Consider the following 25,511-nt stretch of genomic DNA (forward strand, 5'->3'; position numbering starts at 1 on the left):
CAATTTTTAGAAAATACCAAGCCGAAAAAAATTAAGAAATGCCCCTAAATAACCCCAAACGACCCACACGGTCTTGTTTAAACCCAAAATGAACATATGCCGAAATAGGTATCGATTCGAAGGTCACGATCCTTAACATCGCATCCGCACGTCTAATAATTTTTAAGGGCACTTTTCAGAGAATCCGAAACCCAAAAAAGTACAGAAATGCCCCCAAAATAACCCCAAATGACCCACCTGGTCTGCTTTAAATAAAAAATTAACATATATCGAAATAGGTATCGATTCGAACTCGCGGCCCCCAGCATTGTATCCAAATGACTAATCAAAGATAGTGACCCTTCTTAGAAAATCCGAAGCCCAAATAAGTAAAGAAATGCCCTCAAATAACCCCAAACGACCCACCCGATCTGGTTTAAACCGAAAATGAACATATGTCGAAATAGTTATCGATTCGAAAGTCACGACCCTCAACATCGCATCAACACATCTAATAAGAGATACGGACACTTTTTAGAAAATCCCAAGCCCAAAAAAGTCCAAAAATTCTCCCAAATGACCGCAAATGACCCACTCGGTCACGACCCACCCGATCTGGTTTAAATCAAAAATGAACTTATGTCGAAATAAGTATCGATTCGAAGGTCACGACCCTCAACAACACATCCACACTTCTAATAAAAAGATAAGGGCACTTTTTAAGAAAATACCAAACCCTGAAAACTACAGAAATGGCCCCAAATAACCCTAAATGACCTTCTCGGTCTGGTTTAAATCGAAAATGAACATATGCCAAAATCGGTATCGATTCGTAGGTCACGACCCTCAACACTGCATCCACAAGTCTACAAAGAGATAATGACACTTTTTAGAGAATCCCAAACCCAAAAAGGTACAGAAATGCCCCAAAATAACCACAAACAACCCAACGGGTTTGCTTTAAACCGAAAATTAACATATGTCAAAATAGGTATCGATTCGAAGTCACAACCCTGAGCATCGTATCCACACTTCTAATCAGAGATAAGGACACTTCTTCGAAGCCGAAATAAATAAAGAAATGCCCCCAAATAACCCCAAACGACCCACCCGGTCTGCTTTAAACCAAAAATGAACATATGTTGAAATAGGTATCGATTCGAAAGTCAGGACCCTCAACATCGCATCCTCACGTCTTATAAGAGATAAGGACACTTTTTAGAAAATCCCAAGCCCAAAAAATTACAGAAGTGACCCCAAATAACCCCAAACGACCCACTCGATCTGGTTTAAACTGAAAATAAACATATGTCGAAATAGGTATCAATTCGAAGGTCACAACCCTCAACATCGCATCCATATGTCTAATAAGAGATAAGCACACTTTTTAGAAAATACCAAACCCTAAAATGTACAGAAATGCCCCCAAATAACCCCAAACGTCCCACCTGGTTTGATTTAAATAAAAAATGAACATATGTCAAAATAGTTATCGATTCGAAAGTCACGACCCTCAACATCGCATCAACACGTCTAATACGAGATAAGGACACTTTTTAGAAATTCCTAAGCCCAAAAAAGTACAAAAATGTCCCCAAATAATGGCTAACGACCCACCCGGTCTGGTTTAAATCAAAAATGAACTTATGTCGAAATAGGTATCGATTCGAAGGTCACGACCCTCAACATCGCATCCTCACGTCTAATACGAGATAAGGACACTTTTTAGAAAACCTCAAGCCCAAAAAAGTATAGAAGTGCCCCCAAATAACCCCAAACGTCCCACCTGGTCTGGTTTAAACCGAAAATGAACATATGCCGAAATAGTTGTCGATTCGAAAGACACGACCCTCAACATCGCTTCAACACATCTAATAAGAGATAAGGACACCTTTTAGAAAATCCCAAGCCCAAAAAAGTCCAAAAATTCTCCCAAATAACCGCAAACGACCCACTCGATCTGGTTTAAATCAAAATTGAACTTACGTCAAAATAGGTATCAATTCGAAGGTATCGATTAGCAAGGTATCGATTCGGTTTCTCTTCGTGATGGCCGGCAAGCCATTAGCTCCGGCTAATGGTCTTCCCCCTCTTCTCAGTCCGAGAGGGAGGGAAGGTGGGGGGAATGTGAGTGGTTCGGGTGAGGGTGGTGTTGGAGCGGGTGCCCTTGGTGATTTGGGGGGTGGTGAGTGGCCTGTTCTTGGTGGTTCTGTAGGTGGTGCTGATGTTTTGGGCTTGGATGATTCGGTGGTGCAAGGTGAAGGCAATGGTGGTAGGCTGCTGCATGTTGGAGGTCCTTCGGCTGTGGGGGAAAATATTCTTGTTTTGGATGATCCGTTGGAGGAGGGTGCTGGTTCTGGAGTTCTTTTACAGCAGCAGGAAGGTTCTTCAATTGGTGCATATGAGAAGACAAGGAAGAATGTTGGTGTTCCATGGTCAGCCCTCTTTTCCTCTTCTTCTCCTTCGATGTATGGAGATGGGCTGAAACTGTCTTATATTGAACCTGAAGAGATTGATGGTGCTTTGGCTGCGAAATGCCCGGATTCGATGATTAAGAAAGGTCTTGAGAAGTGGAAGAACACCCTTATGGGTCATTTTATCGGGGGCAGACCTAGCTTCACCTTTGCTCGTGATATGCTGTTAAAACAATGGAGAATTTCAGGCCATGTGGATGTTAATTTATTAGAAAGTGGTTTTTTTATTTTTCGTTTCAGTCTTGAAGATGATAAAGTTAAAGTTCTTGAAGGGGGGGCCATGGTATGTGCAGAGGAGACCATTGATTTTGTGCCCTTGGAGTCTTAAGGTGTGCTTGGAAAGAGTTGATTTATGCTCAGTACCGGTTTGGGTGTCCCTTCCAAATCTTCCGTTTCATTACTGGTCTGCTGATGCGTTGAGTTCGATTGGGAGTGTGATTGGGAAGCCTATTGTCACTGATAAAATGACCCGGTCTATGGAGAGGCTATCTTATGCCCGATTATGTGTGGAAGTTTCTGCAGATAGGGATCTTCCCTCTTCTGTTCCAGTCTATGGAGATGACGGTCTTGTTTTTTATCAAAAAGTTGTTTATGATTGGAAGCCCCCTCTTTGTAAGCATTGTAGAGTTTTTGGCCATCTCTTAGATAATTGTTTGTTTGGCAAACAAGACTCAAATATGAATAAGTCACGGTCAAAGAAGGAATGGCGAGTGAAAGGTGTTGCCGGAAATAATGGAGGTGCCATGGGTGGCGGCAATGGAGACGGGCAGCAGGTTCATAATGATGAAGTAGGAGATGAACAGCCGGATAGTGGAGCTGGTGCAAATACAAAGGGATTGGATTCGGTTTCCTTAATTTCTATCAAGAATAAAGGGAATGGGAGTTTCAAATCTGCAGGGAATCATCCGAAGATCAGGGAGCTGTCTCAATCTAATCCTTTTGCCATTTTGGAAGATCTTACGGGGGAGGTGCATTATGATCCTGAAGATTTAATGCTGGATTCGGAATCATGTGCTATTTTATTAGGGAATGAATTACTTGAGGGAGCAGATTTTGAGGAGGATATTCAACCCAATCCATTAGCAATTATTCCTAAGGAGAAAGATGGAGTCATTGGAGAGTTTTGTGGGGAGAATCCAATCTATAATGGTAAACATGTTAGTGTGGAGCTGGCTAAGGCAAAATCCGTGGAAGATATTAGAGAAGCAACAGATTCTGCTGAGGTGGCGCCTAATCATTCAATGAGACAAACTCCAATTCAAATTCAAAGGAATGGTGCGGCCCATATGGAAGGAGATAACTTATTGGAGGATTCTATTCTATCAAATGAGAAGGAGTCAGCCCCTATGAAATCTCTCACTAATTTTGATAAACTTAGAAAGCAATCTGCTGAGATTCGTGCAGCTCAAGGGCAACTGGGGAAAGGTATGTCCCAACCGAATTTAAATTCTTATTCTTTGCTGGGTCGACCCACGGGGAGGGGGTCCAAGTTCCAAGCCCAACGGGTTCTTATAAACCCGAAAGAGACAAATGTTGCCAAAGGTGTGGGACCTAGTAAAGGGGGAGATGATAGTTCTACCCTTCCTACTAAATGAAGTGCTTAGCTTGGAATGTTAGAGGCATGAATGCCTCTACTAAAAGAATGGAGATAAAGAAGGTGTGTAAAGACCATGAGGTTAAACTGGTAGGGCTTTTCGAAACCAAGGTTAAGTTGGATAATTGTGCTTCTATTTTTGGTAGTTTTTTGACGGGTTGGAAGTATTTGCATAATGGAGATCTTGATAACTCTATTCGGATCTGGCTAGGTTGGGACCCGAATTTTTATGATGTGGTTTTGGTGCAAAAATCCAAACAGTTCATACATGCTAAGGTGTCAATTGTGGGTACCTCGGTGTTTTTCTTTTGTACTGTTGTTTATGCTCTTAATTCTGTGGTGGCTAGGAAGGAATTGTGGGAGGATGTTGGGGCTATTGCTAGTGCCATTATTAACCCTTGGGCTGTACTAGGGGATTTTAATGTGATTCGAAGTAACAATGAAAAAATTGGAGGGGACCCTGTTCGGATTGAAGCTATGGATGATTTTAATTCGTTTATAGATGGTGCTGGGCTTCTAGACTTGAAATGGAAAGGGGAGGCTTTGACCTGGAATAATAGACAAGTGGGAGATGCAAGAATTTGTTGCAAGCTTGATAGGGTTCTGGTCAATTTAGCTTGGATGGATGTGTTTAGATCCTCTGATGCAATCTTTTACCCTCCTGGGCTTTCTGATCATTCTCCAATGGTGGTGGCTGTGGTGGATAAAGCAGATTTTGGCCCAAAACCTTTCAGATTTTTTGAGGCTTGGATTGGTAGAGATGGCTATGATGAGGTGGTTCGGCAGGGGTGGGAGCAGCCTGTGAATTTGGCTCTTAATCCCATTCTTAAGTTTGCGGCCAGATTGAGGAATGTCAAAAAAGGGTTGAGGAGCTGGAATAAGGAGTGTGTGGGGGATGTTTTTCTTGCAGTAAAGGAGGCTGAGGCTGATTTGTTTCAGATCCAGAGGCAGCTTAGTGAGCACCCTGATGAACCGAATTTGGTGCTGATGGAGAAACAGGCTAAAAAGAAACTTTGGGAGGCTTTGGCTACTGAAGAGAAATTTTTGAAAGAAAAGTCAAGGGTGAAACACATTCAGTTGGGGGATGGTAATAATAGCTTTTTCTACAAATCTGTGATTTGTAGGCAGCATAGGAAGCACATCATGGAAATTCAAGGGGAGAATGGAGATATTGTGAAGAATCCTAACCAGATTAAGGAAGAAGCTATTTCTTATTATAAGAAATTATTTGGGACTGATTCGGTTGACAGTGGTTTCTTTCCTAGCTCTATTCCTTTGCAACATGGTTTGTCTCAAGCTCATCAGGAAAGCCTTACTAGGAGAATCTCTAATAAGGAGATTATGGAGGTTGTGTTTGCTTTTAAGAATTCTAAGGCTCCAGGACCAGATGGTTTTGGAGCAGCCTTTTACAAGCATTCATGGGAGATTGTGGGAGAAGATTTGACTCTGGCTGTAAAGTGGTTTTTCATGAAGTCTTACCTTCCTAGTTCGGTTAATGCTACTTTTATCTGCCTTATCCCTAAGACAGGAGATGTAACCTCATTTGCGGGATATAGGCCTATAGCCCTTTGCAATCTCTTTTACAAAATCATTACCAAAGTGTTATCCAATAGGCTGCAAGGAGTGATTGGGCAGGTGGTCAGTGACTGTCAATCTACTTTCATCAAGGGCAGGTCTATAGTAGAGAATATTTTGGTTTGCCATGATGTGGTTCGAGGGATTGAGCAGAAAGGCACTAGCCCCACAGCTGTTTTGAAGATCGATCTCCATAAAGCTTATGATTCTCTCAGTAGGAGGTTTTTGTTTGAGATTATGGAGAGAATGGGTTTCCCTCAGCAGTTCATTGGTTGGGTGAAGGTTTGTGTGGACTCCCCTTCTTTCTCCATTTTACTGAATGGGAGTCCGGCAGGATATTTTAAAGGAGGAAGGGGTATTCGGCAGGGGGATCCAATATCTCCTTACCTATTCACTATTGCTATGGAAGGCTTCTCGGCTATGATGAGGAAATTGGAGGTTGAAAATAGGATCACTCTTCTCCCCAGGTGCAAGAGGTCCCATCTCTCTCACCTTATTTTTGCTGATGATTTGATGATATTCGTGAAAGCCACCACAGACTCTATTTCGGCCTGCCTGGGGGTCCTGGGTGATTTTCATACCTACTCGGTTGAAACTCAACAGGACTAAGTCCTCTATTATTTTAGGGGCCTAACCCACACGGCCGATCGCAACTTTTGGAATTAACGAATTTTGTGGATACCAAATTACCTATTCGGTATTTAGGTGTTCCGCTTGTCTCTCGAAAATTAACTTTTGCTGATTGCACCTCTATTCTGGATCGTGTTAGGAGCAGACTTGATGGATGGAAGGCTCGGCTCTTATCTTTTGCAGGGAGGCTTCAGCTGTTGATCTCAGTCCTTCAGGGGTGTTATATCTATTGGTCAGGACTCTTTGGTTTACCTGGTGCTCTCAAGACAAAGTTGGAGTCTATGTTCTCGAATTTTCTATGGGCTGGCCCATCTCTTCATCATAAGGTACATTACATTTCTTGGGATAGAATTTGTAAGCCTAAGGCTGAAGGGGGCCTTGGAATTAGGAGGATTTCTGATATGAATTATGCGGGTATCCTTAAGCAAATTTGGTGGATTGCTTCGAGGAAGGACAGCCTTTGGGTTAGATGGGTGTACACCCGATACCTTAGAAATGATTCTATTTGGACTGTTAAGACTTCCCAAAATTGCTCTTGGGTGTGGAGAAAGATTCTTAAGTATAGGGACTTGGCTGAACCCCATATCTATCATATTATTGGGAATGGCCACTCTACTAGACTATGGTTGGATTATTGGCACCCCAAAGGGGTTTTGATTAAAAGGTTTGGTGATCGGATTCGATATGATGTTGGTTCCACCAGGCTTGCCTTGGTTTCTGATCTTATTAGGAATGGCCAATGGCTTTCCCCCCCTCAGGGCTCTTTTGATCTGATTACTGTTTTTAGAGACCTCCCTAGTATTCCCATTGTTAATGGAAGGGCAGATCTTGTTGTTTGGAAAGGTACGGCTAATGGCACTTTTTCTACAAAGTCGGCTTGGGAGAAAGTGAGGAGTAGATCTATAATGGTAGCTTGGCACAAGCTTGTTTGGTTTCCTGGTTTTTTGCCTAGGCATTCCTGTACTGCTTGGAGATGCCTGATGTCAGGGCTCCCCACAAAAGACCAGCTTCAAAGAAGGAATATAAATATTGGGCAGAATTGTATTCTTTGTTGGGGAAATTCAGAATGCCATAGCCATTTATTCTTTGAGTGTCCTTTTTCTAGAAACATTTGGGATAGAGTTAGTTCTATGCTTTTCCTTGGCGGTAAAGGCCCGGCTAGCCTCCTCGATGTGGTTAACTGGCTTGTTCAGGTAGTGTGTGTTAATGATAATTTGGATGTTATCCCTAAGATGGCTTTTTGTGCGTCAATCTATCATGTTTGGTGGGAGAGAAATCAGCGTCTCTTCAGTAATCAAGCAAGGTCTTATGATGCTATTATCCAAGCTATTAAGTTTGATGTTGTGACTAAGGGCTCTCAAAGCCCTATTTCGGTTGCCTATTCACCTAGGAATCAATTCTTGGTCGATATGTGGGGTTTACAGGTGAGATGGGCTGCTGTTATTCCCAAAGCTTGTGTCTGGCCCATACCTCCAGCAGATTTGTTTACTTTGCATTGCGATGGTTCCTTGAGGGGAGATAGAGCTGCTTACGGGGGCCTTATTCGCAATACCTTGGGGGACCCGGTTTTGGCTTATGTCGGCAAAGGTGTGGAGGCCTCGGTTCTTCATATGGAGTTACTAGCCATTTACAGGGGGGTTACTCTGTGCTTACAGAGAGAGCTTCGCCATATGTCCATAAGATCTGATTCGAAGGTGGCTATCGAGATTCTTACAGGTGTTTCCAGCTGCCCTTGGAGTGTATATACCTTGAAGTTCCAGATTTTGTCTAGCCTAAACCAGTTGGCTCGTTATGAGATAAGGCATGTTTGGAGGGAGTTGAATCAGCCGGGGATTTTATTGCTTCTATTGATCTTAGTGATGGGGAGACTATTTTATATCCTTCGGGTTTTGTTGAGGATCTTAACCGGTTGATTTATGATGATGTCTCCGGTAAGGTCCAGTTTAGACCTCCTTGATTGGGTCGGGTGTCTTTCTCATGTATTACGGAGGGGCATGTCCTCGGGGGGTGTGGGGCCCTTCCTCCCTCTTAGAGTTGTCTAAGGGTTGGAAGTAGGCTGCCTTCTTTTGTTTTCTTTCTTTTTCTTTTATACACATACATCTTACTTATCGAAAAAAAAAAAAGGTATCAATTTGAAGGTCACGACCCTCAACAACGCATCCACACGTCTAATAAAAGATAAGGGCACTTTTTAAGAAAATACCATACCCTAAAAAGTATAGAAATGGCTCCAAATTACCCTAAATGACCCTCTCGGTCTGGTTTAAATCGAAAATGAACATATGCCGAAATAGGTAACGATTTGTAGGTCACGACCCTCAACATCGCATCCACAAGTCTAATAAGAGATAAGGATACTTTTTAGAAAATACAAAACCCAAAAAAATTCAGAAATGCCCCTAAATAACCCCAAACGACCCACTCGGTCTTGTTTAAACCCAAAATGAACATGTGCCGAAATAGGTACTGATTCCAATGTCACGATCCTCAACATCGCGTCCACACGTCTAACAATAGATAGGGACTCTTTTTAGAGAATCTGAAACCCAAAAAAGTACAAAAATGCCCCAAAATAACCACAAACGACCCACCCGGTTTGCTTTAAACCGAAAATTAACATATGTCAAAATAGGTATGAATTCGAAGTCACGACCCCCAGCATCGTATCCACACGTCTAATTAGAGATAAGGACACTTCTTAGAAAATCCAAAGCCCAAATAAGTAAAGAAATGCCCCCAAATAACCCCAAATGACCCACCCGGTCTGGTTTAAACCGAAAATGAACATATGTCGAAATAGGTATCGATTCGAAAGTCACGACCCTCAACCTCGCATCCTCACATCTTATATGAGATAAGGACACTTTTAGAAAATCCCAAGCCCAAAAAAGTACAGAAGTGATCCCAAATAACCCCAAACGACCCACTCGGTCTGGTTTAAACTAAAAATAAACATATGTCGAAATAGTTATCAATTCGAAGGTCACAACCCTCAACATCGAATCCACATGTCTAATAAGAGATAGGGACACTCTTTAGAAATTACCAAACCCTAAAATGTATAGAAATGCCCCCAAATAACCCCAAACGTCCCACCTGGTCTGACTTAAAACGAACATGAACATATGTCGAAATAGTTATCGATTCGAAAGTCACGACCCTCAACAGCGCATCAACACGTCTAATAGGAGATAAGGACACTTTTTAGAAATTTCCAAGCCCAAAAAAGTACAGAAATTCCCCCAAATAACCGCCAACGACCCACTTGGTCTGGTTTAAATAGAAAAAGAATTATGTCGAAATAGGTATCGATTCGAAGGTCACAACCTTCAACAACGCATCCACACGTCTAATAAAAGATAAGAGCACTTTTTTAGAAAATACCATACCCAAAAAAGTATAGAAATGCCCCCAAATAACCCCAAACGTCCCACCTGGTCTTATTTAAACCGAAAATGAACATATGCCGAAATAGGTATCGATTCATAGGTCACGACCCTCAACATCGCATCCACACATCGAATAAGAGATAAGGACACTTTTTAGAAAATACCAAACCCAAAAAAATTAAAAAATGCCCCCAAATAACCCCAAACGACCCACCCGGTCTGGTTTAAATCGAAAATGAACAGATGGCGAAATAAGTATCTATTCGAAGGTCATGACCCTTAACATCGCATCCACACGACTAATAAGAGATAATGACATTTTTTAGAGAATCCCAAGCCCAAAAAAGTACAAAAATGCCCACAAATAACCCCAAACGACCCACCCGATCTAATTTAAAAACGAAAATGAACATATGCTGAAATAGGAATCGATTCGAAGGTCAAAACCCTCAAAATCGCATCCACATGTCTAATAAGAGATAATGACATTTTTTAGAAAATACCAAACCCATAAAAGCACAGAAATGGCCCCAAATAACCCTAAATGACCCACTGGGTCTGGATTAAATCGAAAATAAACATATGCCAAAATAGGTATCGATTCGTAGGTCACGATCCTCAACATCGCATCCATACGTCTAATAATAGATAAGGACATATGCCAAAATAGGTATCGATTCGTAGGTCACGATCCTCAACATCGCATCCATACGTCTAATAATAGATAAGGACACTTTTTAGAGAATCCCAAACCAAAAAACAGTACAGAAATGCCCCAAAATAACCCCAAACTACCCACCCGGTCTGCTTTAAACAAAAAATTAACATATGTCAAAATTGGTATTGATTCGAAGTCACCACCCCCAGCATCATATCCACATGTCTAATCATTGATAGGGACCATTCTTAAAAAATCCGAAGCCCAAATAAGTACAGAAATGCCCCCAAATAACCCCAAATGACCCACCCGATTTGGTTTAAATAAAAAATGAGCATTTGTCGAAATAGGTATCGATTCGAAAGTCACAACCCTCAACATCACATCCACATGATTAATAAGCAATAAGGACACTTTTTAAAAAATACCAAACCCTAAAATGTACAGATATGCCCCCAAACAACCCGAAACGTCCCACCTGGTGTGGTTTAAACCAAAAATAAACATATGGTAAAATAGTTATAGATTCGAAAGTCACGACCTTCAACAACGCATCCACACGTCTAATAAAAGATACGGGCACTTTTTTAGAAAAGACCAAACCCTAAAAAGTACAGAAATGGCCCCAAATAACCCTAAATGACCCACTCGGTCTGGTTTAAACCGAAAATGAACATATACCGAAATTGGTATCGATTTGTAGGTCATGACCCTCAACATCGCATCCACACGTCGAATACGAGATAAGAACACTTTTTAGAAAATACCAAACCCAAAAAAATTCAGAAATGCCCCCAAATAACCCCAAACGACCCACCCGTTCTGGTTTAAACTGAAAATGAACATATGTCAAAATAGGTATCGATTCGAAGGTCATGACCCTCAACCTCGCATCCACACGACTAATAAGAGATAATGACACTTTTTATAGAATCCCAAGCCCAAAAAAGTACAGAAATGCCCACAAATAACCCCAAACGACCCACCCGATCTAGTTTAACCCAAAAATGAACATATGCCGAAATAAGAATCGATTCAAAGGTCACAACCCTCAACATCGCATCCACATGTCTAATAAGAGATAAGGACACTTTTTAGAAAATACCAAACCCCTAAAGCACAAAAATGGCCCCAAATAACCCTAAATGACCCACTGGGTCTGGTTTAAATAAAAAATGAACATATACCGAAATAATTATCGATTCATAGGTCACGACCCTCAACATCGCATCCATACATCTAATAAGAGATAAGGACACTTTTTAGAAAATACTAAACCCAAAAAAATTCAGAAATGCCCCAAAATAACCCCAAACGACCCACCCGGTCTTGTTTAAACCCAAAATGAACATATGCTGAAATAGGTATCGATTCGAAGGTCACGATCCAACTTATCAAAACAAAAAAAAAAAAAAAAGGTCACGATCCTCAACATCGCATCCATACGTCTAAAAATAGATAAGGACACTTTTTAGAGAATCTCAAATCCAAAAAAGTACAAAATGCCCCAAAATAACCCCAAACGACCCACCCGGTCTGCTTTAAATAAAAAATTAACATATGTGGAAATTGGCATCGATCCGAAGTCACCACCCCCAGCATCATATCCACACGTCTAATCAGAGATAGGGACCCTTCCTAAAAAATCCAAAGCCCAAATAAGTAAAGAAATGCCACCAAATAACCCCAAACGACCCACCCAGTCTGGTTTAAACAAAAAAATGAACATATGTCAAAATAGGTATCGATTCGAAGGTCACGACCCTCAGCATCGCATCCACATGTCTAATAAGAGATAAGGACAATTTTTAGAAAATACCAAACCCTAAATAGTACAGAAATGCCCCAAAATAACCCCAAACGTCCCACCTTGTCTGCTTTAAACCGAAAATGAACAAATGTCAAAATAAGTATCGATTCGAAAGTCACGTCCCTCAACATCGCATCAACATGTCTCATAAAAGATAAGGACACTTTTTAGAAAATCCCAAGCCCAAAAAAGTACAGAAATTCACCCAAATAATCACGAACAACCCACTCGGTATGGTTTAAACCGAAAATAAACTTATGTCGAAATAGGTATCGATTCGAAGGTCACGACCCTCAACATCGCATCTACATGTCTAATAAGAGGTAAGGACAATTTTTAAAAAATACCAAACCCAAAAAAGTACAGAAATGCCCCCAAATAACCCCAAACGACCCACCCATTTTGGTTTAAATCGAAAATGAACATATGCTGAAATACGTATCGATCCACAGGTCACGACCCACAACATCGCATCCACATGTCTAATAAGAGATAAGGACATTGTTTAGAAAATACCAAACCCATAAAAGCACAGAAATGGCCCCAAATAACCCTAAATGACCCACTCGGTCTGGTTTAAATCGAAAAAAGAACATATGCCGAAATAGGTATCGATTCGTAGGTCACGACCCTCAACATCGCATCCACATGTCTAATAAAAGATAAGGACACTTTTTAGAAAATACCAAACCCAAAAAAATTCAGAAATGCCCCTAAATAACCCCAAACGACCCACCCGGTCTTGTTTAAACTGAAAATGAACATGTGCCAAAATAGGTATCGATTCGAAGGTCACGATCCCCAACATCGCATCCAAACGTCTGATAATAGATAAGGAAACCTTTTAGAGAATCAAAAACCAAAAAAAGTACAAAAATGCCCCCAAATAACCCCAAACGACCCACCCGGTCTGCTTTAAACCAAAAATTAACATATGTCGATATCGATTCGCAGGTCACGACCCCCAACATCGCATCCACATGTCTAATAAAAGACAGGTACGACACTTCTTAGACAATCCGAAGCCCAAAAAAATTTAGAAATGCCCCCAAATAACCCTAAACGACCCACTCGATCTGGTTTAAACCAAAAATGAAAATATATCAAAATAGGTATCGAATCGAAGGTCATGACCCTCAACATCGTATCCACATGCTACTAAGAGATAAGGACACTTTTTAGAAAATCCAAAGCCCAAAAAAGTACCGAAATGCCCCCAAATAACCCCAAACGACCCACTCGGTCTGGTTTAAACCGAAAATGAACATATGTTGAAATAGGTATCAATTCTAAGGTCACGACCCTGAACATCTCATCCACATGTCTAATAAGAGATAATGACACTTTTTAGAGAATATCAAACCCTAAATAGTACAGAAATGCCCCCAAATAACCCCAAACATCCCCAAACATCTCACCTAGTCTGCTTTAAATAAAAAATGAACATATGTCAAAATAAGTATCGATTCGAAAGCCACGTCCCTGAACATCGCATCAACACGTCTAATAAGAGATAAGGACACTTTTTAGAAAATCCCAAGCCCAAAAAAGTACAGAAATTCACCAAAATAATCACAAACGACCCACTCGGTCTGGTTTAAACTGAAAATGAACTTATGGCAAAATAGGTATCGATTCGAAGGTTACGACCCTCAACATCGTATCCACACGTCTAATAAGAGGTAAGGACACTTTTTAGAAAATACCAAACCCAAAAAAGTATAGAAATGCCCATTAATAACCCCAAACGACCCACCCATTTTGGTTTAAATCGAAAATGAACATATGCAGAAATAGGTATCGATTCGAAGGTCACGACCCTCAACATCGCATCCACACGTCTAATAAGAGATAAGGATACTTTTTTGAAAATCCCAAGCCCAAAAAAGTACAGAAATACCCCCAAATAACCCCAAACGACCCACTCGGTCTAGTAAAGCCAAAAATGAACTTAGGTCGAAATAGGTATCGATTCGAAGTTCATGACCCTCAACATCGTATCCACACATCCAATAAAAGATAAGGACATTTTTTAAAAAATACAAAACCCAAAAAAGTACAGATAGGCCACCAAATAACCCCAACTGACCTAGCGGTCTTGTTTAAACAAAAAAAGAACATATGCCGAAATAGGTATCGATTCGAAGGTCACGACCCTCAACATCGCATCCACATTTCTAATGAGGGATAATGACACTTTTTAGAAAATACAAGACCCATAAAAGTAATGAAATGCCCCCAAATAACCCTAAATCACCCACCCGGTCTACTTTAAATAAAAAAATGAACATATGCCGAAATAGGTTTCTATTCGTAGGTCACGACCCTCAACATCGCTTGCACATGTCTAATAAGAGATAAGGACACTTTTTAGAAAATACCAAACCTAAAAAAGTACATAAAAGCCCCAAAATAATCCCAAACGACCCACTCATCCCGGTTTAAACCGAAAATGAACTTATGCTGAAATAGGTATCGATTCGAAGGTCACGACCCTCAACATCGCATCCACACATCTAATAAGAGATAAAGACACTTTTTAGAAAATCCGAACCGCAAAAAATTAGAGAAATGCCCCCAAATAACCCCAAACAACCCACCCGATCTTGTTAAAACTGAAAATGAACATATGTCGAAATAGGTATCGATTTGAAGGTCACGACCCTCAACATCATATTCACATGTCTAATAAGAGATAACCACACTTCTTAGTGAATCCCAAACCCAAAAAAGTATAGAAATGCCCCCAAATAACCCCAAATGACCCACCCGGTCTTCTTTAAATCGAAAATGAACATATGCCAAAATAGCTATCGATTCGAAGGTCACGACCCACAACATCCCATCCACACTTCTAATAAGAGATGAGGACAATTTTTAGAAAATACAAAACCCAAAAAAGTACAGAAATGCCCCCAAATAACCCCAAACAACCCACCCGGTCAGGTTAAAATTGAAACTAAACATACGTCGAAATAGGTATCAATTCGAAGGTCACGACCCACAACATCGTATCCACACGTCTAATAAGAGATAAGGACAATTTTTCAAAAATACCAAACCCAAAAAATTACAGAAATGCCCCGAAATCACCCCAAACGACCCACCCGGTCTTAATAAAACAAAAAATGAACATATGTTGAAATCAGTATCGATTCGAAGTTCACAGCCCTCAACATCGCATCCACATGTCTAATAAGAGATAAGGACACTTTTTTGAAAATCCTGATCCCAAAAAAGTACAGAAATGCGCCCAAATAAACCCGAACGACCCACCCGGTCTGGTTCGGATCGAAAATGAACATATGTCGAAATAGGTATCGATTTGAAGGTCACGACCTCGAATCCACATGTCTTATAAGAGATAAAGACACTTTTTAGAGAATCCCAAACCCAAAAATTATAGAAATGCCCCCAAATAACCCCAAACGACCTACCCGGTCTGGTTTACACCGAAACTGAATATATGTCGAAATAGGTATCGATTCGAAGGTCACGACTCACAACATCGCATCCACATGTCTTATTAGAGATAATGACACTTTTTAGAAAATCCCAAGCCCCAAAAAGTACAAAAATGCCCCCATATAACCCCAAACGACCCACTCGGTCTGGTTCAAATCGAAAATGAAGTTATGTCGAAATAGGTATCGATTCGAAAGTCAAGACCCTCAACATCGTATCCACATGTCTAATAAGAGATAAGGACACTTCTTAGAAAATACCAAACCCAAAAAAGTACATAAATGCCATCAAATCACCCCAAACGCCCCACCCGGTCTTATTTAAACCAAAAATGAACATATGTTGAAATCGGCATCGATTCGAAGGTCACGACCCTCAACATCGTATCCACAAGTCTAATAAGAGATAAGGACACTTTTTTAAAAATCCTGATCCCAAAAAAGTACAGAATTGCCCCCAAATAAACCCAAACTTTCCACCCGGTCTGGTTCGGACCGAAAATGAACATCTGACGGAATAGGTATCGATTCAAAGGTCACGACCTCGCATCCACATGTCTAATAAGAGATAAGGACACTTTTTAGAGAATCCCAAACCCAAAAAAGTACAGAAATGCCCCCAAATAACCCCAAACGAGCCACCAGGCCTACTTTAAATCGAAAATGAACGTATGCCAAAATAGGTATCGATTTGAAGGTCACGACCCTCATCATCACATCCACATGTCTAATAAGAGATAACCACACTTCTTCCCAATCCCAAACCCAAAAAAGTACAGAAATGTCCCCAAATAACACCTAACGACCCACCCGATCTGGTTTAACCCGAAAATGAACATATGTCAAAATTGGTATCGATTCAAATGTCACGACCCTCAACTTCGTATCAACACATCTAATAAGATGTAAGGACACTTTTTAAAAAATTCCAAGCCCAAAAAAGTACAAAAATGCCCCCAAATAACCCCAAACAACCCACCCGGTCTAGTTGAAACCGAAACTGAACATTTGTCGAAATAGGTATCGATTCGAAGGTCACGACCCACAACATCGTATCCACACGTCTAATAGGAGAAAACGACACTTTTTAGAGATCCCAAACTTAAAAAAGTACATAAATGCCCCCAAATAACCCAAAACGACCCACCTAGTCTGGTTTAAACCGAAAATGAACATATGCCAAAATAGCTATCAATTTGAAGGTCACGACCCCCAACATCGCATCCACACGCCTAATAAGAGATAAGGACACTTTTTAGAAAATACCAAACCCAAAAAAGTACAGAAATGCCCCCAAATCACCCCAAATGACCCACCCGATCTTATTTAAACCGTAAATGAACATATGTTGAAATCGGTATCGATTCGAAGGTCACAACCCTCAACATCGCATCCACACGTCTAATAAGAGATAAGGACACTTTTCAAAAAATCCCGAGCCCAAAAAAGTACAAAAATGCCCCCAAATAAACCCAAACCAGCCACCCGGTCTGGTTTAAATAAAAAATGAAAATATATCGAAATAGGTATCGATTCGAAGGTCACGACCCTCAACATCGCATCCACATGCTACTAAGAGATAAGGACACTTTTTAGACAATCCAAAGACCAAAAAAGTACAGAAATTCTCCCAAATAACCCAAAACGACCCACTCGGTCTGGTTTAAACAAAAAATGAACAAATATCGAAATAGGTATCAATTCTAAGGTCACGACCCTCAACATCGCATCCACATGTCTAATAAGAGAGAAGGACACTTTTTAGAAAATACCAAACCCTAAATAGTACAGAAATGCCCCCAAATAACCCCAAATGTCCCACCTAGTCTGTTTTAAACCAAAAATGAACATATGTCGAAATAAGTATCGATTCGAAAGTCACATCCTTAAACATCGCATCAACACATCTAATAAGAGATAAGGACACTTTTTAGAAAATCCAAAGCCCAAAAAAGTACAGAAATTCGCCCAAATAATCGCAAACGACCCACTCGGTCTGGTTTAAACCGAAAATGAACTTATGTCAAAATAGGTATCGATTCGAAGGTCACGACATTCAACATCGCATCCACACGTCTAATAAAAGATAAGGACACTTTTTAGAAAATACCAAACCCAAGAAAGTACAGAAATGCCCCCAAATAACCCCAAACGACCCACCCATTTTGGTTTAAATCGAAAATGAACATATGCTGAAATAGGTATCGATTCGAAGGTCACGACCCTCAACATCGCATCTACACGTCTAATAAGGGATATGAAAACGTTTTAGAAAATCCCAAGCCCAAAAAATTACAGAAATGCCCCCAAATAACCCCAAACCACCTACCCGGTCAGGTTTAAATCGAAAATGAACATATGCCAAAATAGGTATCGATTCGAAGGTCACGACCCACAACATCGCATGCACACGTCTAATAATAGATAACGACACTTTTTAGAGAATCCCAAACCCAAAAAAGTACAGAAATGCCCCCAAATAACACCAAACGACTTACCCGTTCTGGTTTAAACCGAAAATGAACATATGCCAAAAACCCCCCAACCCCCCCCCCCCCCCCCCCCCCCCCCCCCCCCAAATTTGAAAGACGTATCGATCCGAAGGTCACGACCCTCAACATCGCATCCACACGTTTAACAGGAGATAAGGACAATTTTTAGAAAACACCAGACCCAAAAAAGTATAGAAATGCCCCCAAATAACCCCAAACGACCTACCCGGTTTGGTTTAAACCGAAACTGAACATATGTCAAAATAGGTATCGATACGAAGGTCACGACTCACAACATCGCATCCACACGTCTTATTAGAGATAAGGACACTTTTTAGAAAATACCAAACCCAAAAAAGTACAGAAATGTCCCCAAATAACACCTAACGACCCACCCAATATTGTTTAACCCAAAAATGAACATATGTCAAAATAGGTATCGATTCGAAGTCCACGGCCCTTAACTTCGCATCTACACTTCTAATAAGATATAAGGACACTTTTTAGAAAATTCCAAGCCCAAAAAAGTATAGAAATGCCCCCTAATAACCCCTAACAACCCACCCGATCTGGTTAAAACCGAAACTGAACATTTGTCAAAATAGGTATCGATTCGAAGGTCACGACCGAAAACATCGTATCCACACGTCTAATAGGAGAAAACGACACTTTTTAGAGAATCCCAAACTTAAAAAAGTACAGAAATGCCCCCAAATAACCCCAAACGACCCACCTAGTCTGGTTTAAATCGAAAATGAACATATGCCGAACTAGCTACTGATTTGAAGGTCACGACCCACAACATCGCATCCACACGCCTAATAAGAGATAAAGACACTTTTTAAAAAATATCAAACACAAAAAAGTACAGAAATGCCCCGAAATCACCCCAAACGACCCACCCGGTCTTATTTTAACCGTAAATGAACATATGTTGAAATCGGTATCGATTTGAAGGTCACGACCGTCAACATCGCATCCACAAGTCTAATAAGAGATAAGGACACTTTTTAAAAAATCCTGAGACAAAAAATGTACAGAAATGCCCCCAAATAAACCCAACCGACCCACCCGGTCTGGTTCAGACAGAAAATGAACATATGTCAAAATAGGTATCGATTCGAAGGTCACGACCTCGTATCCACTTGCCTAATAAGAGATAAGGACACTTTTTCGAGAATCCCAAACCCAAAAAAGTACAGAAATGCCCCCAAATAACCCCAAACAACCCACCCGACCTGCTTTAAACCGATAATGAATGAACATATACCAAAATTGGTATAGATTCGAAGGTCACGACCCTCAACATTGCATCCACATGTCTAATAAGAGATAATGACACTTTTTAAAAAATACTAAACCAAAAAAGTACAGAAATGCCCCCAAATAACCCCAAATGACCCACCCGATCAGGTTTAAACCAAAAATGAACATTCGCCGAAATAGGTATCGATTCGAAGGTCACGACCCACAATATCGCTTCAACACGTCTGATAGGAGATAAGGATAATTTTTAGAAAATACCAAACCCAAAAAAGTACAGAAATGCCTTCAAATAGCCCCAAACGATCCACCCGGTCTGGTTTAAACCAAAAATGAACATATGTCAAAACAAGTATCGATTCGAAGGTCACGACCCTCAACATCGCATCCACACATCTAATAAGAGATAAGGACACTTTTTAGATAATCCCAAGCCCAAAAAATTATAGAAATGCCCCCAAATAACCCCAAACGACCCACTCGGTCTGGTTTAAATCGAAAATGAACATATGCCAAAATAGGTATCGATTCGAAGGTCACGACCCTCAACATCGCATCCACACGTCTAATAAGAGATAATGACACTTTTTAGAAAACACCAAACCCTAAAAAGTACAGAAATGCCCCCAAATAACCCCAAACGACCTAGTAGGTCTGGTTTAAACCAAAAATGAACATATGCCAAAATAGGTATCGATTCGAAGGTTACGACCCTCCACATAGCATCCACACGTCTAATAAGAGATAAGGAACCTTTTACAAAATACTATACCAAAAAAAGTATAGAAATGTCCCCAAATAACCCCGAACGACCCACCTGGTCTGGTTTAACCCGAAAATGAACATATGTCGAAATAGGTATCGATTCGAAGATCACGACCCTCAACATCCCATCCACACATCTAATAAGAGATAAAGACACTTTTTAGAAAATCCCAAGCGTAAAAAAGTACAAAAATGCCCCCAAATAAACCCAAACAACCCACCCGATCTTGTTTAAACTGAAAATGAACATATGTCAAAATAGGTATCGATTCGAAGGTCACGACCATCAACATCGCATCCACACGTCTATTAAGAGATAAGGGCACTTTTTAGCAAATACCAAACCCAAAAAAAGTACAGAAATGCCCCCAAATAACCCTAAACGATCCACCGGTCTGGTTTAAATAGAAAATAAACATATAGAAATAGGTGTCGATTCGAAGGTCACAACCCACAACATCGTATGCACACGTCTAATAGTAGAAAACGACACTTTTTTTAGAATCCCAAGCCCAAAAAAATTCAGAAATGCCCCGAAATAACCCCAAACGACCCACTCGGTCTGGTTTAAATCGAAAATGAACATATGCCGAAATAGGTATCGATTCGAAGGTCACGACCCCCAACATCGCATCCACAAGTCTATTAAGAGATATGGACACTTTTTAGAGAATTCAGAACCCAAAAAAGTATAGAAATTCCCCCAAATAACCCCAAACGACCCACCCGGCCTGCTTTAAACCGAAAATGAACAAATGCCAAAATAGGTATCGATTCGAAGGTCACGACCCTTAACATCGCATCCACACATCTAATAAGAGATAAGCACACTTTTTAGAACATACCAACTCCAAAGAAGTACAGAAATGCCCCCAAATAACCCCAAATGACCCACCTGGTCAGGTTTAAACCGAAAATGAACATATGCCGAAATAGGCATCGATTCCAAGGTCACGACCTCAACATCGCATCCACATGTCTAATAAGAGGGACACTTTTTAGAGAATCCCAAACCCAAAAAAAATACAGAAATGCCCCCAAATAACCCCAATCAACCCACCCAATCTGGTTTAAACCGAAAAGAAACATATGCCGAAATAGGTATCGATTCGAAGGTCACGACCCACAACATCGTATCCACACGTCTAATAAGAGATAAGGACAATTTTTAGAAAATACCAAATCCAAAAAAGTACAGAAATGCCCTCAAATAACTACAAACGACCCACCCGGTCTGGTTAAAACCGAAACTGAACATATGTCAAAATAGGTATCGATTCGAAGGTCACAACCCACAAACATCGCATCCACACGTCCAATAAGAGAAAAGGACACTTTTTGGAAAATCCCAAGCCCCAAAAATTATCGAAATGCCCCGAAATAGCTGCAAACGACCCACTCGGTTTGGTTTAAATCAAAAATGAACTTATGTCGAAATAGGTATCGATTCGAAGGTCACTACCCTCAACATCGTATCCACACGTCTAATGAGAGATAAGGACACTTTTTAGAAAATACCCAACCCAAAAAGTACAGAAATGCCCCCAAATTACCCCAAACGACCTAGCCGTTCTGGTTTTAAACCGAAAATGAACATATGCCAAAATAGGTATCGATTCGATGGTCACGACCCTCAATATTGAATCCACACGTCTAATAAGAGATAAGGAACCTTTTTAGAAATATCATACCTAAAAAAATACAAAAATGTCCCCAAATAACCCCAAACGACCCACCTGGTCAGGTTTAACCCAAAAATGAACATATGTCAAAATAGGTATCGATTCGAAGGTCATGACCCTAAACATCGCATCCACATGTTTAATACGAGATAAAGACACTTTTTAGAAAAATTTCAAACCCAAAAAAGTACAGAAATGCCCCTGAATCACCCCAAACAACCCACCCGGTCTTATTTAAACTGAAAATGAAAATTTGTTGAAATAAGTATCGATTCGAAGATCACGATCCTCAACATCGTATCCACACGTCTAATAAGAGATAAGGACACATTTTAGAAAATCCCAAGCCCAAAAAAGTACATAAATGCCCCCAAATAACCCCAAATGACCCACCCCATCTGGTTCGGACCGAAAATGAACATATGTCAAAATAGTTATCAATTTGAAGGTCATGAACCGCAACAATGGATGCACATATCTAATAAGAGATAAGGACACTTTTTAGAGAATCCCAAACCCAAAAAAGTACAAAAATGCCCCCAAACAACCCCAAACAACCCACCTGGCATGCTTCAGAGCGAAAATAAACATATGTCAAAATAGGTATCGATTCGATGGTCACGACCCTCAACATCACATCCAGACGACTAATAAGAGATAAGGACACTTTTTAGAGAATCCCAAACCAAAAAAAGTATAGAAATGCATCCAAATAACCCCAAATGACCCAATCGGTCATGTTTAAACCGAACATGAACATATGCTGAAATAGGTATCTATACGAAGGTCATGACCCACAAAATCGCATCAACACGTCTAATAAGAAACCAGGACACTTTTAAAAAATACGAAACCCAAAAAAGTACAAAAATGCCCCTGAATCATCTCAAACGACCTACCCGGTCTTATTTAAACTGAAAATGAACATATGTTGAAATTAGTATCGATTCGAAGGTCCCGACCCTCAACATTCTATCCACACGACTAATAAGAGATAAGGACACTTTTTAGAAAATCCCAAGCCCAAAAAAGTACAGAACTGCCATCAAATAACCGCAAATGACCCACCCCGTATGGTTCGGACCGAAAATGAACATATGTCAAAATAGTTATCAATTTGAAGGTCATGAACCGCAACAACGCATCCACATGTCTAATAAGAGATAAGGACACTTTTTAGAGAATCCCAATCCCAAAAAAAATACAGAAATGCCCCCAAACAACCCACCCGGCATGCTTCAAACCGAAAATGAATATATGTCAAAATAGGTATCGATTCGAAGGTCACGACCCACAACATCACATCCACACGTCTAATGAGAGATAAGGACATTTTTTAGAAAATACCAACCCCAAAAAAGTGCAGAAATGCCCCCAAATAACCCCAAACGGCCCAGCCGGTCTGGTTTAAACCGAAAATAAACATATGCCAAAATAGGTATCGATTCGAAGGTCATGACCATCAACATCGCATCTACACGTCTAATAAGAGATAAGGACACTTTTTGAAAATTCCAACCCCAGAAAAGTTCAAAAACGCCCCCAAATAACTCCAAATGACCCACTCGGTCTGGTTTAAACCGAAAATGAACATATGCTAAAATAGGTATCGATTCGAAGGTCACGGGGGACCCACAACAGCGCATCCGAACGTCTAATAAGAGATAAGGACACTTTTTGGAAAATACCAAACCCAAAAAAGTACAGAAATGCCCCTGAATCACCCCAAAGGACACACCCGGTCTTATTTAAATCGAAAATGAACATATGTTAAAATAGGTATCGATTCGAAGGTCACAACCCTCAACATTGCATCCACACGTCTAATAAGAGATAAGGACACTTTTTTAAAAATTCCAACCCCAAAAAAGTACAGAAATGCCCCCAAATAACACCAAACGACCCACCCAGTCTGGTTCGGACCGAAAATGAACATATGTCGAAATAGGTATTGCTTCGAAGGTCACGATCCGGAACATCGCATCCACATGTCTAATAACAGAGAAGAACACTTTTTCAAGAATCCCAAACCCAAAAAAGTATAGAAATGCCACCAAATAATCCCGAACGACCCACCCGGCCTGCTTTCAACAGAAAATGAACATAGGCCAAAATAGGTATTTATTCGAAGGTCACGACCCTCAACATCACATCCACATATCTAATAAGAGATAAGGACACTTTTTAGAAAATACCAATCCCGAAAAAAGTACAGAAATGTCCCCAAATAACCCCAAACGACCCACCTCATCTGGTTGAACTTGAAAATGAACATATGTCAAAATAGCTATCGATTCGAAGGTCACGACCCTCAACATCGCATCTACACATCTAATAAGAGATAAGGACACTTTTTAGAAAATTCCAAGCCCAGAAACGTCCCCAAATAACCCCAAACGACCCACCCGATCTGGTTTAAATAAAAAATGAACATATGCTAAAATAGGTATCGATACGATGGTCACAGCCCACAACCTCGCATCCACACGTCTAATAAGAGATAGGGACACTTTTTAGAAAATACGAGGTCCAAAAAAATACAGAAATGCCCCTGAATCTCCCCAAACGACCCACTCGGTTTTATTTAAACCAAAAATGAATATATTTTGAAATAGGTATCGATTCGAAGGTCACCACCCTCAACATCGCTTCCACACGTCTAATAAGAGATAAGGACACTTTTTAGAAAATCCCAAGCCCAAAAAAGTATAGAGATACCCCCAAATAACCCCAAACGACCCACTCGGTCTGGTTCAGATCGAAAATGAACATATGTCGAAATAGTTATCGATTCGAAAGTCAAGACCCGCAACGTCGCATCCACATGTCTAATAAGAGATAAGGTCACTTTTTAGAGAATCCCAAACCCAAAAAAGTATAGAAATGCCACCAAATAACCCCGAGCGACCCACCTGGCCTGCTTCAAACCGAAAATGAACATATTTCAAAATAGGTATCGATTCGAAGGTCACGACCCTCAACATCGCATCCACACGCCTAATAAGAGATAAGGACACTTTTTAGAAAATACCAAACCCAAAAAAATATGGAAATACCCCCAAATAACCCCAAACGACCTAGCTGGTCTGGTTTAAACAGAAGACGAATATATGCCGAAATAGGTTTCGATTCGTAGGTCACGACCCGCAACATCGCATCCACATGTCTTATAAGAGAGAAGGACACTTTTTCGATAATCTCAAACCCAAAAAAGTACATAAAAGCCCCCAAATAACCCCAAACGACCCACCAGGCCTGTTTTAAATCGAAAATGAACATATGCCAAAATAGGTATCGATTCGAAGGTCACGACCCTCAACATCGCATCCACATGTCTAATAACAGATAAGGACACTTTTTAGAGAATCCCAAACCTAAAAAAGTACAGAAATGCCCTGAATCACCCCAAATGACCCACCTGGTCTTATTTAAACCGAAAATGAACATATGTTGAAATAGGTATCGATTCGAAGGTCACGACCCTCAACATCACATCCACACATCTAGTTAGGGAGAAGGAAACTTTTTAGAAAATACCAAACCCAAAAAAGTACAGAAATGTCCCCAAACATCCCCAAATGACCCACCCGGTCTGGTTTGACTTGAAAATGAACATATGTAGAAATAGGTATCAATTCGAAGGCCACGACCCTCAACTTCGCATCTACACGACTAATAAGATATAAGGACACTTTTTAGAAAATTCCAAGCCCAAAAAAGTACAGAAATGCCCGCA

At 40.5% G+C, this 25,511-nt stretch overlaps 1 protein-coding gene across 1 annotated transcript in view; it reads left to right on the top strand.

Moving 5' to 3' along the window:
- The first annotated feature begins 2,028 nt into the window (after nt 1-2,028).
- Nucleotides 2,029-25,511, top strand: part of LOC122647299 — a 32,269-nt gene continuing 8,786 nt past the window's right edge. Inside the window, exons 1-5 of the mRNA XM_043840719.1 lie at nt 2,029-2,652; nt 2,747-3,878; nt 4,259-4,746; nt 4,834-5,160; nt 5,353-5,720. Of these exons, the coding sequence (XP_043696654.1) occupies nt 2,029-2,652; nt 2,747-3,878; nt 4,259-4,746; nt 4,834-5,160; nt 5,353-5,720 (2,939 nt within the window). The remainder of the gene's footprint in view (nt 2,653-2,746; nt 3,879-4,258; nt 4,747-4,833; nt 5,161-5,352; nt 5,721-25,511) is intronic.

Source organism: Telopea speciosissima, unplaced genomic scaffold (assembly GCF_018873765.1).
Source record: "Telopea speciosissima isolate NSW1024214 ecotype Mountain lineage unplaced genomic scaffold, Tspe_v1 Tspe_v1.0019, whole genome shotgun sequence".
NCBI classification, from domain to species: domain Eukaryota; kingdom Viridiplantae; phylum Streptophyta; class Magnoliopsida; order Proteales; family Proteaceae; genus Telopea; species Telopea speciosissima.